We start from the raw sequence: 15,680 nt of genomic DNA, 5'->3' as shown, positions 1-15,680 counted from the left end.
CTGCATTTATCTAATGCCGCTGGAGTTTCTTTTTTCGATATTCAAGTTTCGAGTTGTGTAGCTCATCGAGTGCAACCATTTTACATCATCAGAATAATAACGCCAAATATGTATAAATATGTGATTTTTTTTTAAATAAACAATTCATGGGGTTTCTTCTACGTATTTCAGCAAGACACATAATTTAGGTTATATTAAGGAATGCAAATTTAACAAGCAGGGTTCCCTTTTAAAATATAATTCATTCCTGTGATGCAATGCTGAATTCTCAGTATCACTACTTTAGTTTTCAGTGTCACATGATCCTTTAGAAATAATTCTAATACACTGATTTTGCTGCTCAATTTTTTTTTTATCATCAACAATGTTGAAAACATTTGTGCTACTTTATTATATATTTTTATATATATTTTTAATATTAATATTCTGTGGACGCTGTGATACCTTCTGCTGGATTATTTGTTTTCAAAAAAATAAATCTTTTATAACATTATAAATAACTATATTCTCAGTTTAGACCAATTGAATGCATGCTTGTGTTAATTTATCTTATATATAAAAATAAAAACCTAAAATCGAAAGCTAAACTGCATTATGCATATTTTAAATATATCAAACTGAAAAAGCATTTAAAGAAACGCGCTGTAATAGCAAATATTATGGATCACTCACCAGTATGAAAGCCACCAGTCATGAAGAATATAAAAAGTCTATAGAGCAGAAAACAGCATTAGAATGAAACTCTGAATGCGACTGAAAGGTCTTTCTCTGTGTAGCTGCTGCCTCTCATACCTGGGCCAGCAAGTTGAGGAGCACAAGAATAATCAGCATAAGGACATTAGCTCCAGCTCGAAAATATTTCCAGTACATGCGAAACCCGATGGTCCCCTCAGTGCGTGTCTCCTCAGCCATGGTATGCACAGGCTCTGCCTACCCATGAGGAAAAACAAAGTTACGGCTAGATGGTATGCAGATTATTCTACTAAACGTGCAAACCTCTATATAACATCATTTCTGTCACGCTGTACAGCGATTACCGTTTTTGCATTATTGTAAGGGGTAGCTTTAGGGTGTAGACGTTAATAAAACACAATCTAATAGGTAGAAAACTCTTAACTGTATCCCTTCTAGCCAGAACCGAAAAACTAGTTCATTCTTTCACTTGGTGGAAACGTCTCTCTTTACGATCAGACGTTGAGTAACATCCCGGCTGTCCACTAGATGGAGCTACCGACTCGTCAGAGAAACCAGAAAAACTTAAATGGCAAGTCACACCTACCGGCAGCTGATCGGATTCATCTTTAACAGACAGAATAGATGAAGAGTGCGACCGGACGGAGTTCTGGGAGAGCGTGCGGCTGCGCGGGGAGCGAGGAGCCTCTCCTTTTTCACCCTCCTCTTCCTCGTCCTTCTTCAGCAGCGAGGTGAAATCCACTCCTGAACGCAGCAGCTCTGAGTACGTGCCCCGTGCCACCATGTGCCCCTGAGAGAGCCACGCACGTTAAATACGTCTCATTTATTCATGGGCGGAACGCAAATCGACTGGTGCGTGGCGTTACAGCTCACCTCCTTCAAAACCAGGATCTGATTTGCGGCCTTCAGGTACTGCAGCTGGTGGGTAACCAAGATCCTGGGCTTGTGCTTCAGTATACCACAGACACACCTGAAGACACAATCAGCGCTCTTAACACTTAAACTATAAAAACAACAACGCACTTATTTTTTAAATGTTTTTGAATAAGATCTCCTATAAATACAGTCACCAAGGCTGCATTTATTTGATTATAAATACAGGGGAAACAGCAATAATTTGAAATATTGTTACAATTTACAATATCTGTTTCCTATTTTAAAATATTTAAAATGCCTGATTTCAATGCACCCCAAAAGTCATTTTTGAATAGCAACAATGAAACAACGTTGAAGAACATACTGTTCAAACAGGTGTCTACCAACTTCTGCATCCACTGCACTCAATGGATCATCCAACAGGTAAATATCAGCATCCTGATAAACAGCCCTAAAACCCACAGACAGTATAAGATATGTGCACGTATGTGCTAGTTTGCATCTTAAGAAAGTCTTTATTTCCACTTCATATATTATGCACATGACAAATAAATTACTTGTATAAATATAACCTCAGCATGTCCATGATGAAGTCCTCTAAATGAGCATATATATATATATATATATATATATATATATATATATATATATATGCAAATTATTGATAAAAATATATTTATCATTACTGAATCTGTACCGAAAAATGTATGGAAAATGATATTTTTGAAGGTTTAACAGTTTGGAATACCTGGCCAGATTGACTCTTGCTTTCTGTCCTCCACTAAGAGTTGCTCCTCTGTCTCCAATCACAGTCAAATCCCGTCAGGAAGCAGCTCCATGTCCTATACAACACAGAAAAAAAAAATATCTACAGTATTAGAAACAAATAGCAAGGATGCATTAAATTAACTAAAATGGACAGGTATAATATATATATATATATATATAAATATATAAAAAAATATATATATATATATATTTTTAGGAGATTACATTTTCTTTCTTTAAATGATGTTCTTTTGATCTTTATATTTAAGAAATCCTGGAAAATATATCATGTTTTCCACAAAAATATAAAACAACACAAATGTTATCAATATTAATAACACAAAATGTTTCTTCAGCAGCAAATCGGCATATTAGAATGACTTCTGAAGGATCACGTGATGCTGAAACTTCAGCTTTGTATCACAAAATAAATTACATTTTAAAATATATTACAATAGAAAAATGTTATTTTAAATTATAATAATATTTTACTGGACTAATGTTTTTACAGCATGTTTGACCAATAAAATGCAGCCTTGGTTAACATAAGAGACTTCTTTATAAAGCATTTAAAAATCTTACTGACCCCTAAAGAGTAGTGCAAAGGTAAGCACTTACTTTGTGTTTATTTAAATCAAGTAATGGGCACATATAATTAATATGACAACCCTAATAAAACCAATAAATTGTCATTATTTACAAGCGTATGCTAAAGATTAGAAGCTAAGCGTGTGATCGATGAATTAGCGAACATGTATCTTACCCTTTTGAGTGCACAGGCTCTGAGGACGTTCTCATATCGCTGGGGATGCAGCTCTTTTCCGAACAGTATGTTGCTTCGAATGGTTCCTGGAAAAACCCAAGGCTGCTGGGAGGCATACGTCAGCTCACCTTTGACCTTTACGGCACCCTTTTCCGCCGGAAGCTCCCCCAGAACAGTGCTAAGGAGAGAAGACTGCAGGAGAGAGGCGAAGGTTAGAAGTAATAACACTCGTGGATGCTATAAACAAACCTGAAAAAGCCAAATGAGAGAATGTTAATGTGACTCACCTTTCCAGCCCCCACAGGACCAATAACAGCCAGAAGTTGACCGGGCTTCACAGCAAAAGACACGCTTTGTAACGTTGGTGCATCTAGAGACTATGAAGTATATAGAATATATTAACATGAAATAATAAACAGGGGGAATTGGTTTCAACAGAACTTACTGAGAGTCCTAAACGTTGGGTATTAGCATGGTAGAAAACAATTAATACTTTTATTCAGCAAGGCTGCTTTAAATTGAAATTGTAGAAGAGTCACAATGTCACTTTTGATCAAAGAAATGCTACATCATTTAATACATGACTATGACTGAGCAAACATACAAACAGGATATCCAGACCGCACTTTTTTTTTGAGGAAGTTTCAAGAAAAATGTACGCTGCTTGATAAGCACGAGTTCTGCATTTATCAAATATATACAACTCCGCAGAAAGTGGTTTGTGTACTTTTCAAGGGCCTTGTGACACTCAACTCACCTTGTCCCAGTAGCAAATAAGATCCTGTATCTCCACAGACGCGTCTTTCTTATCCTCGTGAGTAAGGGGAACATGAGATTTTACAAGCTCATCGAGCAAGAGGAACTTCTGCACGAGAGAGAAAGACCACAGACACTGCATGAACACAAGATCACGCGCGAGAACTGCGCTCATATCGCTCTAAAAAGTCTAGTCGCAGTACTTTGGAGATTCTGTGGTTAACAAAAATTAGGACTGTCCGACAAGTAGAAGTGGGTTTAATGTGAGGTCAAATCGGAAAATGAATCATCTGCTTTGTATATAAAGGCTCCCTTCTCTAAGCAGACACTCCATGATTACAAAATCTGCAGGTTCATGACTTGTGTAACATTAGCTGTGTCAGTGGGAACTTTGGAGTAGATCTAAAATTAACCCTGAAAATGACACCTAGAGCACTTCAGCTCAACCAGAGGAGCCAGGGATTTTATTAGGAAGGTACAGGAAGTTATTAGTCTTGGCTAATTTTTTTTTTTTTTTCATTTTGTATAGAAAGCTTATTTAATACATTTGCGTTATAAGACAATCATAAAAATGTAAGTATATAAATTGTATAATTATATTTATGTTATATGATCTTGTGAGCACATATATAAACTGAGCACAGTTATAAATGTATATGAGCTGAAATCAAAGATCTAAGACTCTGTCTATGTGCACGAAAGGCCTATTTCTCTAAAACATTGTTCACAAATCTGTCTAAATCTGTGCTAGTGAGCACTGCTCCTTTGCCGAGATCATCCATCCATCTCACAGGTTTGACAGCAGGATTATTGTCAGAATTATTACCTTGATCCTCCGGATACTGATGGCAGACTCGGACACTTTCTCGACAGCAGCAGGGAAGAACAGAGTAACGGTGAGGCGGACGGCGCTGTACAGCGACACGGCCACAAACACGCGGCTGGCAGAGATTTTGTTTCCCACCAGAACATACATGGTGAACGTCACAAACAGGATGATTTTATTGGCCGTAAAGAACGAGGCCATGTTCAGCCCACGGAGGTAAGAGCTGCTCATGATTTTTGAGATCTCCTTTCTACAAGAAACGAAAAAAAAAAAAGTATCAAAGATTATCATGTCTCAAAAGATGGATGGCCTCGCATAGTAGTACTTCACAAGGTTTATTTGCACAATAAAGTTCATTCTGTCTCAGTTAAAAAGACATTACAAACAAAACCACGGATAAGCATTGTTTGTGGCAAAGGATAAAACTGAGATTTCATGGCTTCAAACTGTGATAAACATTATTAAAAACATACTTTTCTTACATGATGGCATTCCCCCAAGTCCTGAACCACAGTACAAAAGTATCTGAACACAGCTGGTTCTAGCATTGGATTGCATTTGAAGTGCATTCTCAGCATTGCCTTAAGGAATGCTTTAGTCGTCTTCTACAGTTAGTGTTCACTTTTAAGTCAACGTCTATAGTTCGGCACAAGTGTTTACTATCATTCTATCATTCTATCATCATTCAGGCAAGATTTCTGCTGACCTATGTCAGAGCTGCAGTAGTGTAAACAGACCAAATAAGTCTATATCATTTACCTTCGTACATCATTAACCAGCGCCGCGAATGGCTTTTCCCAGGCGTACATCTTAATTATACGTATACCAGACACCACCTCGTTCATAGTGCGTATCCTACTGTCAGTGAAGGCTGCCGTCTTACTCCTGTGAGAGACACGGACAGAAGAAGAAAACATTTATGAGATATATAGCCTATTCTAAAACATAAAACTAATCCTGTAATAAAAAAAAGCTACTTTTTCACATCTTTTGTTTAAACATATCCTCAAATGAACCCCTTCAATTGCTGGTGAACATTGTCTATAAATTTTTAATTCAATAATTAGGAGATGATACCTAATAAAGCAATCGCATCATGATCTAATTTACAAAACGTATCTTTTTTGTTAGTAGTAATAGTAGAATATTTTTAATTAGTGCCACGTCAGCATCGTAGGCTATTTTCATGACAAAAAAACAAAAGTATAACAAATACAATAAAAACCAGCAAACTCACAAACACACATTATATTACACAACACTTTATATAAAAAATGTCTAGCGTATTTATTAAAAATGTTATCAAAAATACAAATACATGAAGTTCTTTGGTAAAAGTTCAGAATAAACTGTTCTGATTTAAACGTTACTATAAAGTCCTACCAAAATGAAGAAATTCTGCAATATTTCATCTGTCAATAAAAATAGTATATTTAGTATATAGTATATTTATATTATATTAAACGTTATTAAATTAAATTAAATGATCTGCCAAATACATAGGACAAATCTTTCTAATTGATGAATCTCATTCTCTGAACCCTGATCTCAGATTTTAAAAGAGTGCATAACCCCAGATCGAAAGAGCATGTGGTTAAGCGTGTGACTACGATTTATTGTGTTTGAGCACTGCAGCAAGACTGATCACCATAATCATTACTTATATATGACTTCTTTGGAGATGATTAACAGCTCATTATGGACAGAGTAACCACTATAACATACCAATATACCATCTTCAGCGTGGAAAGTTCTTCTAACTGTACTTTTGAGCTATTAATTATTACTAGATTATAGTTAGTTAGATAATAAATAATTTATTTAAGAATAAAGCCTACTTGACACTATTCACCATGACACGAAGAGCATCTCGTGATTGCGATTAAGCCTTTCAGCTTCTTACGATTCCTTCCCTCTCGTTCAATTTGAAAAATTCTCTGTCAGAGTAATCCTGAGATTGTACCTGTACTTTGAAAACAGTTTCCCAAACATGGTCTGAAGTGGCATGAGAAAGATTAAAACCGCCATGCCCGCAAGACAAGATGCTCCGATCTCTTGCCAAAGCAGACCAATCACAGCTGCAGCTTGCAGAGGCCCCACCCACAGGAAGTGCAGAAAAATAGTCACCTGGGAACAGACATGAGAACAAAACGGTAATGATTACATAATACTACTTCACCAAAAATACCGTGTTTGGATGCGGCTCTGCAGTAAAACCATGTTTTTGGACATGTGCGAACACAACTATTTAAAAAAAACTGGCGTTGATCAGATTTTTGAATGTTTTTAATCTTCACCAAGGCTGCAATTACTTGATCAAAAATACAGTAAAACCAGTGATATTTTTTAAATATTATTACAATTGAACCGTTTTTATAATTTATTCTTGTGGCGCAAAGCTGAATTTTCAGCATCATTACTCCAATCACATCCTTCAGAAATCAGTATAATATGCTGATCTGCTGCTCAAAAAACTTAAAAACACCTTGATAAACATTATAAGCAATATTTGTATTTATATAGTATATGTATACTTATATAAAGTGCCTATTTTTTAAGTAGCATGTCATGTTTCATGAGTCCATTTAGTGTAGTACTTGGGACACGGTGTACTGCTTTTGTAATATCACATTACAAACACCCCCAAGAGATTATTTTTAGAATCTACAAAAAAAAAGAAGCTTAAACTTCAAAAGTTCTAATTCCGGATAACTCCGACTGAACAAAAAAAAAAAAAAAAAAAAAAAAAAAAAAAAAAAAAAGAATTTCCTGTAATTCTTCAGAAAAGCCCTCTGATCTCTGCTGGTAAATGCGAGAGAAACGCCTCCAAGGACAGATCGCAGAACAATGATATTCCTACTACAAATACAAAGAATAACTGTTCAGACGGTATGAACGTGGTTTGAAATTATATCATGTGTTTACCGAGCTGCGTTAAAGTTAATGTTACATAACACGATATAATGAAGATAAGTAAACTGCTGGAGACTCCACTGGTTTCATTAATGGGCGAGTAAGAAACCGCAACACATAAAAACGGTTTAATATGTTTAACCAATCATTTTAATTTCCCAATAACCCAAAGAGGTTAAGACGGCCTATCTGTGACCTCTTCTGATGCTCTGAATGTTACCCAGTAACACAAGCCCTTTACTGTAAATCACTTGGATGTTTTAACTGGAAAACGAACAATTCCCTGATTAAACAAGCATCACATTTAATTCCGTTAAAAAAAAAAAAAACCTGCAAGTGACCTGCTTTAAAAACAGGAAACCGATGACGATGACTATAACCCTTAAGAGGAAGACAAAGAAGTTCTGGAAACTTCCTACCTCATCGAACTTGTTGACGTCGTTCGACAAAAGGTTAACTATCTGTCCGGTGGTTGTCTGGCCCATGGCTGTGGCACTGAGGCACAACGCCTAAAAGAAGAAAACAATTCAAAGGGTTTGTGAGAAATACAGTGATGAGGAATTATCAATCAATCAATCAATCAATCAATCAATCAATCAAGTCCTATTGCTTATATCTACAGACACTGTATTAAAAACAAAGAGAGAAAGAGAGATGTGGCACTTGGACAAAACAAAGACAGGACCTCAGATTTAGACGTAAACGTCACGTTACACGAATATGGCACTTATCAATAATCCATCACTTGGCTTTTCTTTTTCCTGGAAAAGCAGGTTTGTTTGTTTTTTTTAAAGAAAATCTAACCTTCCTGTAGATCATGTGACACATTGCAATGCGGATTTTCATTCCAGCTCTTTGGACGTGGTAAAAGTAGAGGTGGTGGAGTAAAGCCAGACCCAGAGTGGAGAAAGAGACGCCCGCTGCGTATCCATAAGCTTCGTACAACGCTGGCATGTTGTCAGGGTCGTAGCTCTCAAAATACTGAATGAGTTTTCCCAAAAACACAGGTTGAATGACTTTGATCACCTCCTATAATGGGGAAGAAGAAACATCAGATAATAACTATGATAAATAAATGATACTTTGTACTTGTAAAAAAACAATATGGGGCTGAACGGATTAGACGTTCACATTCCTAAAAACATCCACACCCTTGTCTTTATTATGTGAGGAAATTGTGGTAGCATTTTTTTGCAGTCCTGTTTGACATGCAGGCAAGTATAATCCTAAATTCAGTTTTATTGTTTATAAATAAAACAAAATACAGGTTTGTATTTTTCTGGAATTTGTTTTAATGGTTTAATGAAAATTCGAATACTCAAAGTAGATGCACTATATTGGATCGCCCCCTTCTAATGAACGGGTTTGACTACTTTAGTAATATCCGTGAGCCCCAATACTTTATTAAATGAACTGTATTATTATTACTGCTACTATACTACTGTATAACAGTGATATAATTCCATCAGAACTTCCTCAAGTTAAACCAATCTGCTCGTTGCAGATAAGACGAGCCTTGGAGATCAGACAATAGTTTCATCAACTGAAATGAATAAAAATATTGTCCCTTGTCTTCAACGGGGGAATATATGTGCTATGTACTTTCTATAATAACTAGGCACTAATCATGACCCTTACTATAAACCTAGCCTCGACACATATTAAGCTCAAGTAGTTACTTTATTTTTCTTGGTAGTTTTTGAGAAAGTAAACTGTCTTTACAATAGAGCGCAACATAGTATTGTGTAACACGTTTTCATACGCATTGCCTAATAAAAAGATTACCCCAAAAAAAGAAAAAATTGGCATCCTCGTGTAATTCTGTAAAACAAAGGAGGATATTTAGCAGAATGTCCTGGCAGTGCTTTTCCATCAGATATTGTAATGAAAGACAGCAGCCAGTACCGGCCTACAAGGACATCAGGCTATGTTGGCATTATTATTTTTAACACAAACTTTAAATTGGTTTCTAGACCCTTAATGAAATCTTCTATAAGCGGTTTTAAAATGCTTTGGTTTAAACAACACTTCAGGTGATTCATGTTACGATGGTGAATCATCAACTGAATGTGTAAAATGTTTAAAGTGTAAACACAGAGCAGACTAAGGCACTATCTCATTTCTACCCTTTAGCCCTTACCCCCTCGATTCTCTTTTGGTTGGAGGGGGAGAGGGAGGGGAAGGGGAAGGGCCAGATATCCCTTCAAATGAAGATTTCTCAGGGACCACACTACAAACTAAAGGGTATGAATTATCTCAGCATAAACACGGCTGCCCGAGCGAAACAAAAAGAATTAATTAATTAATAAAGATTTTGAAAAAGTTGTTATTTATGTTACATTCAATTTATGCTATTCAAAGAAATTTTAGCCAACAAAAAAAACCTAAATTAATTGCTAAAATTTGCATACTTCATAAAAATTACACACTTCACGATTTTCATGTCTGATCAAAGCGATAACCACCATAGCCATTGCCATGCTTTTTTCCTCAAAATCTGTGCTTCACCTCATTTTCCTCAAACGATTCGTTTGAAGCAGTTCTAAGATTCATTCTCTCTAAACCCCTCCCTCACATGAGCCTACTCTGCTCTGATTGGTCAGATGGCCCAGTCTGTTGCTTCTTTATATAATATATTATCAAATAACAATTAGTGTAATATATATATATATATTTTCACAGTGTTTCAAGGGACAAGTGAAAGGGGTATAAACTAGCTTCAGTGCCCTCACTTTGTGTACCACATAGAAAAGATCAGGCGAAGTCCTGGATCAGAACGTACCTCTATAAGAGTGAACACTCCCAGTACTGCATATGATCTCCAGTAGCACCTGATAATGGCTTTGGTGAGTTTGGGTGTCCTGAGTTCTTTGGTAGCTTTTTCCACTTCTTGGTCCCAGTAGCTACGAGCGTGGGAAGAAGAAAAAGATGAATAAGGTTTAATAAATTCGGCTGACACAGAGAGAAATAAACGCCGTAAAACAACTATAATCCTCCTTTATTACCCACATTATGTCATCTCACATTAAGCGTGGCGGTATGAGGATTTCAACATACAGAAAAACTTAACACCACAAAAGTCTACAAGAGACTTTGTGTCGGCTTTTTCGATTAATAAATCTCGATTATGCATTAAGCGGCTTAAAAGGATAAAAAAAAAAAAATGCAGACCAAATAAGCTCCGGTCCTGGACGACCAAGGACCACTCGGTGAACAGGTGACAAGAAAATGTGTTGCAAACAACATGATATATATAAACGTACAACATAGAGGTTACAAGAAAAGGCACAGCAGATACAAATCCTAAAGCATTTCAGCCCAATCAGGAAAGCAACTAAGGTGCTTCTTCAAGACAGCTGCTGGGGCCCTTCAGATTATGTTTAACGTCCGGCAGTAAATTCTACATCTGCAAATAACAGTTTACTTCAAGGCAGAACATTTGTGTTTACGCCTAGGCCCCGCTGCGCTCCACGCAACCGATCGCAATAAAAGCTTCACTAATTAGTGTCATATCCCAGAGCTCTGTGCTAAACGAACCAGCACTGATTCATTTTAAAGTGCACGATTAGCGGCTGAAGAAACGCCGTGTGTGGAGGTCTTTTTTAATGAATGACAGGATTGTGTCCGCTGTCATTCATTTCCGCGCTTTAACAGCCGGAGATAAAAATTTCGCAGGAGACCGCTGATTATCAGTGCTTTTCTACGCAGTACAAAGGGTCAGGGAAAGATTTATCCGTTTCTATGTAATAAAACCTCAAGGTTAGGGAAAAAAAAAATGTGTCTGCAGGATAAGCTAATCATAGAAAGCAATGTGTTGCAGTGCGTTTCGTTTCAAGACTAAAAGAACAAATAAACAAGCGTGAAATCTTGGGTTGCACGGTAACAAATATTTATGAATATGGAATTGACCCGTTTTACACAACCCATTGTACTTCTGGAAGGTGACGTATTTCTGAGTGAAATAGGATGATCATTTCAGTGAAAAAAATGGATTAGATAAACTTGACACTGGGAATTTACTGGGTTGTAAAATCCATTCAGTGGTTTCGATTACCAGGGAATACATGAACTTATAAAAATGTATACTTAATAATAATTAAATAATTACTGATTGACAATAAATAGGAATAATTGGGACTATTGGCAAGCTTTTATAAAGGCGGCATCACTTAAAAAGTGATATAAAAAAATTATTTGCTGTTTATTTAAACACTAAACTGCTTCATCCGTTATCCAAAAAGCTGCACTGCCTAGAAGCCAAAAAGGAAAGATGTTTCAGACTGTATTTATATGAATGTTTATAAAGACAACGCGACAACTTGCAACAAGACAAGGATGACTGTATTAAAGTTCATTTAAAGCTGCAGTACGAACTTTTTTTGGGTTAAAAATGTACTAAATTTATATAATAGGAGAGTACACCCTGAATCCATTTTCCAAACCATGTTTTGTATATATCATATAAACATATATATTTTTTTACATATGTATTTATATATGCATATATACATATGCATGCATGTTGGTACATACAGATACGTGCGCATACATGCATACGCACTCTTAACTAGCTGCTTGTAAATACTTTAGTAGTAGCGGTTTACGTAATGAGTAGTTAGTCGCTTTAAATTCAGGGTATTTTCCCTTGCGCTACGAAATGAAAGTGATCAGGAAAACCAGGCGGGCCGTCATCCCTCACACCCTGCTGTCTGCACTCGCTGCCAAAACTCCTGCTCCTGTAAGAGAGCAAATGATCTGCCCTTCTGTTCCGGCTCCGCAGGTTATCAGTGCAAACAACCCTAAATATAACCATCTTAATGTCTAACTCTTCACCTGGTTGATTATCCAAGCCAACTTACAGTATATTTTGCCCGACAGTGCTTCTGTCTTTACAATAGAGAGAAATCTGCTGCAAGCTCTTGAGACACCCCTTGAGGATTTTAAGCATACCGTCTCCTGGGTTACCGGGCCTGATCTTAATCCACATCACCAAGTTCAACATCTCAGGTCCCACGTGCCCAACCACAAATCATTCAACGAATACTAAACCAGCCTTAACTTCCTTCATTTCAATTTGCATACGCTGTTAATGTAGGAATGATTACAGAGATGCTCACAAAACTCAAGATTGCATGACGCGGTTGATGAGCCCTCTCCTTCCCAACACCTATTGGGACCCACACCGGCCTGCGTTCTCATATTTCACCGAAAATACTCTGAGGGTTTGTTTGAGAAGAGCATGTTGATTAGTCGGTTTATTCCCAGCGGCTTACTCACCTCTGCAGTTCCTCTCCGAGTCTCTTAGACCCATCCTCCGGAAGCACTTTATACATGTCATCTTCTTCAAGTCTTCTCTTGGACCCGATACGGAAAAGAGGGTTTAGCCAGCTGATGTCAAGCAAGAAGAGAAAAGAGGATTTGGTCAATAGAAGGCTTTAAATGTGCATGGCAAAGGATGCTGAATTATTGACGAGCGACGACAACCGCCTAAAGTGTACAAACCACATGTTTCGTGACAGTTAAAGTAATTAAACTAACAATCATGTATACGTGCAGGTAGGCAATCTCTTTAAAATGATGTAACGGGTGCTCTCTTCTATCAACGATGCACAGAGTGTTCCTGAGAGGTAAGGGTCGGGGAAAAAAAAAAACTAAAAACTTGTCTGACACGGATTTGCTTATGAGCCCATATCATGAACTAAATAAAATAATATTGAATAACAACGTAAAATAATGCAAAAAACATCAAAAACATTAATATGTGACAGATGAACCTGTTTTTTTTATTTTTTTATTTCTGAATTAAAGACAGTTTTTAAGATTTTCTGATTAATGTGGTAACTGTTCAGGGATTTAAAAAAAAAAAAGAAACAGATTAAAAAGACAGAAAACTCTAAAAAAATGGTTTTGTCTGAAACAGAAAACGGGCAAATGTTTGCTAAATAATATTTTTTAAATAATATTTTTGTCCTGTGACAAGAAAATGTTATATATATATATATATATATATATATATATATATATATATATATATATATATATATATATATATATATATATATATATATAAACATATATTAATTCATTCATTAATTAATTTTAATGAATAATTAAAAACAAGATTACATTTAAATATGCCAAAATAAACAGATAAAAGGGCTTTGAAGATGGGCACTTTTTTTTCACCCTTTAAATCAAAGTCAGTGTGGTGTAACCAAAAAGCAAGAGGTCATATATTTGTCCTGTGACAAGAAAGCAATGTAATTACATTTTCAAAAAACATCTAATATTTGAACCTATGAACAGAGTAGAGGTCTTAAAAATAATTTTGATACATGAGGGGTCAAATAAATAAATAAATCTGGAAAAAATGATAGAAAAATGTAAAAAGTAAAGATTAAGCTTAAGTCTTTTCAAGAATTTCCATAATCATTAAAGATAAATATTACATTCAAATAAAATTAAAACAAATATATTTTTTTATAAAAAAAAATAATAATTCAGAAATGTATTAAACTAACATGAATACAATTTTTTTTTATCATGTCAGATCCTGAAAGCTGTTAGAATGAATACTGGGGGGAAAATACTGGAAAACTCCGATGTCTAATTTGCAGGAGAAGTTGTCAGGAAGAAAAAGAAGTGGGTGATGAACAGAACCGGCTTTCCACATGTAACAAAGCACTGGATAAGATACACACCTGATGGGCAGACACCTAAAATCCTCTCAATAAGGCTGAACTAATGTCTTTAGTTTCAGACAATGTACATAAACGAAAAGAAACGAAACGAAAACCCCATAGCTTAAACTCTTTGACAAGGGGTTATCATTTTAAAGTGAAAACACATTTATAGTCCATAACGCTGGTCAAGTAAGTTAACTGTCCCCCTTCTCTATTCCTCCTTTATAACAGGCATAAAAACTCACCAGAAAAATATCTGTGAGAAGAGATTAGCCGTGGCGGAAGGGTTACTCTTCGCATCTCTCTTTATTGGCTCCATATCGATCGCCATGCTCCCTGTAGTTCAGCCGGACACCGGTCCCCCACGCATAACCTACGATCAGTGAGGGACATTTACCTTATAAACTGTTGTGTAACTTTCTAACGCGCACATGTCGGCGAGTCCAGGCGGAGGTAAGCCCTTCATTTCCTACTGTGAGCGCAAGGCGTAAGCCCCGCCCCTGACCGATCGCTCATTGGCTCGGCAATCCTCAGCTCGCGCGCGATTGGCTCAGCGGGGGTTAATAGGCAAGACGTTTACGTTCTTCACGCGCACCTTAAGAACAAACGGACCGGATAACGAATCCTACTACGGCGAAGACCTACCTCATGAATATTAATCAGAGCATAGTTGCGTTGCTTGGTAACCCTCTTTGAGGTTGCGTCAAGTGACTTAATTAATATTCAGGAGCCTGCCGTCGCTGACCGGCCCACTTCTCTACCAGCTTCGACTAATTGGTTCAGTTGAGCTAACGTCACGCCGGCTGATTAATATTCATAAGCCTAACCTTCACCATAATAGGATTTGTTTAAGCGAGCTAAGGGTAAAACAGCAGAAATTGTTTTATTAAATAAGGTAAATAAGGTTACGACGGGCAGATGAGAGAAAGAAATGTGTATTTGTAGCTTTGATTGTGTAATTGTGCATTGAAGGTACTTCTGGGTGAGGAGGCTTCTTGTCTACCATCTGTTCTTTATTAGCTCTGTATACACAACCCACTCATGCAGTGTGCTGGAAGCAATCATCTTTAATTAGTGTCTAAAAAGAGAGAAACAAGAAAGCAACGCAAAACAAATAGTTGGAATATATGGAAATTTTCAAAAAAAAAAACTTATCCATATATTGTTCCAAAGCCATATGGCTTTTCCCTTATTTTAAATACAAAGGGTGCTATATGAATAATGTGGGTTGAGGTTTTTCACACACTCTCAGAAATAAAGGTATAAAAGCTGTCACTGGGGCGAAAGAAACATGTTTGTACCTAAAGGGTCCATTTCGGTACCTTAAAGGTACATATTAGTACTTATAGTGAGCATATTTTAATCTAATAGGCACAATAAATAGGGACCATAAAAGCACAGA

The 15,680-nt window shown here is 36.5% G+C and overlaps 1 protein-coding gene across 1 annotated transcript in view; it reads right to left on the bottom strand.

Moving 5' to 3' along the window:
• abcc4 (ATP-binding cassette, sub-family C (CFTR/MRP), member 4) overlaps positions 1 to 14,753 on the bottom strand; it is a 28,760-nt gene extending 14,007 nt beyond the window's left edge. Inside the window, 18 exon segments of the mRNA XM_043242255.1 lie at positions 673 to 710; positions 793 to 930; positions 1,280 to 1,483; positions 1,567 to 1,663; positions 1,934 to 2,020; positions 2,318 to 2,390; positions 2,393 to 2,411; positions 3,101 to 3,292; positions 3,388 to 3,477; positions 3,858 to 3,965; positions 4,683 to 4,932; positions 5,442 to 5,567; positions 6,646 to 6,809; positions 8,015 to 8,104; positions 8,400 to 8,624; positions 10,378 to 10,498; positions 12,873 to 12,983; positions 14,524 to 14,753. Of these exon segments, the coding sequence (XP_043098190.1) occupies positions 673 to 710; positions 793 to 930; positions 1,280 to 1,483; positions 1,567 to 1,663; positions 1,934 to 2,020; positions 2,318 to 2,390; positions 2,393 to 2,411; positions 3,101 to 3,292; positions 3,388 to 3,477; positions 3,858 to 3,965; positions 4,683 to 4,932; positions 5,442 to 5,567; positions 6,646 to 6,809; positions 8,015 to 8,104; positions 8,400 to 8,624; positions 10,378 to 10,498; positions 12,873 to 12,983; positions 14,524 to 14,609 (2,219 nt within the window). The 5' untranslated portion in view covers positions 14,610 to 14,753.
• Positions 14,754 to 15,680: the final 927 nt, after the last annotated feature.

Source organism: Puntigrus tetrazona, chromosome 6 (assembly GCF_018831695.1).
Source record: "Puntigrus tetrazona isolate hp1 chromosome 6, ASM1883169v1, whole genome shotgun sequence".
NCBI lineage: Eukaryota > Metazoa > Chordata > Actinopteri > Cypriniformes > Cyprinidae > Puntigrus > Puntigrus tetrazona.
Note: the sequence above shows the minus strand (reverse complement) of the source record. Positions and strands in the feature narration are given on the sequence as shown.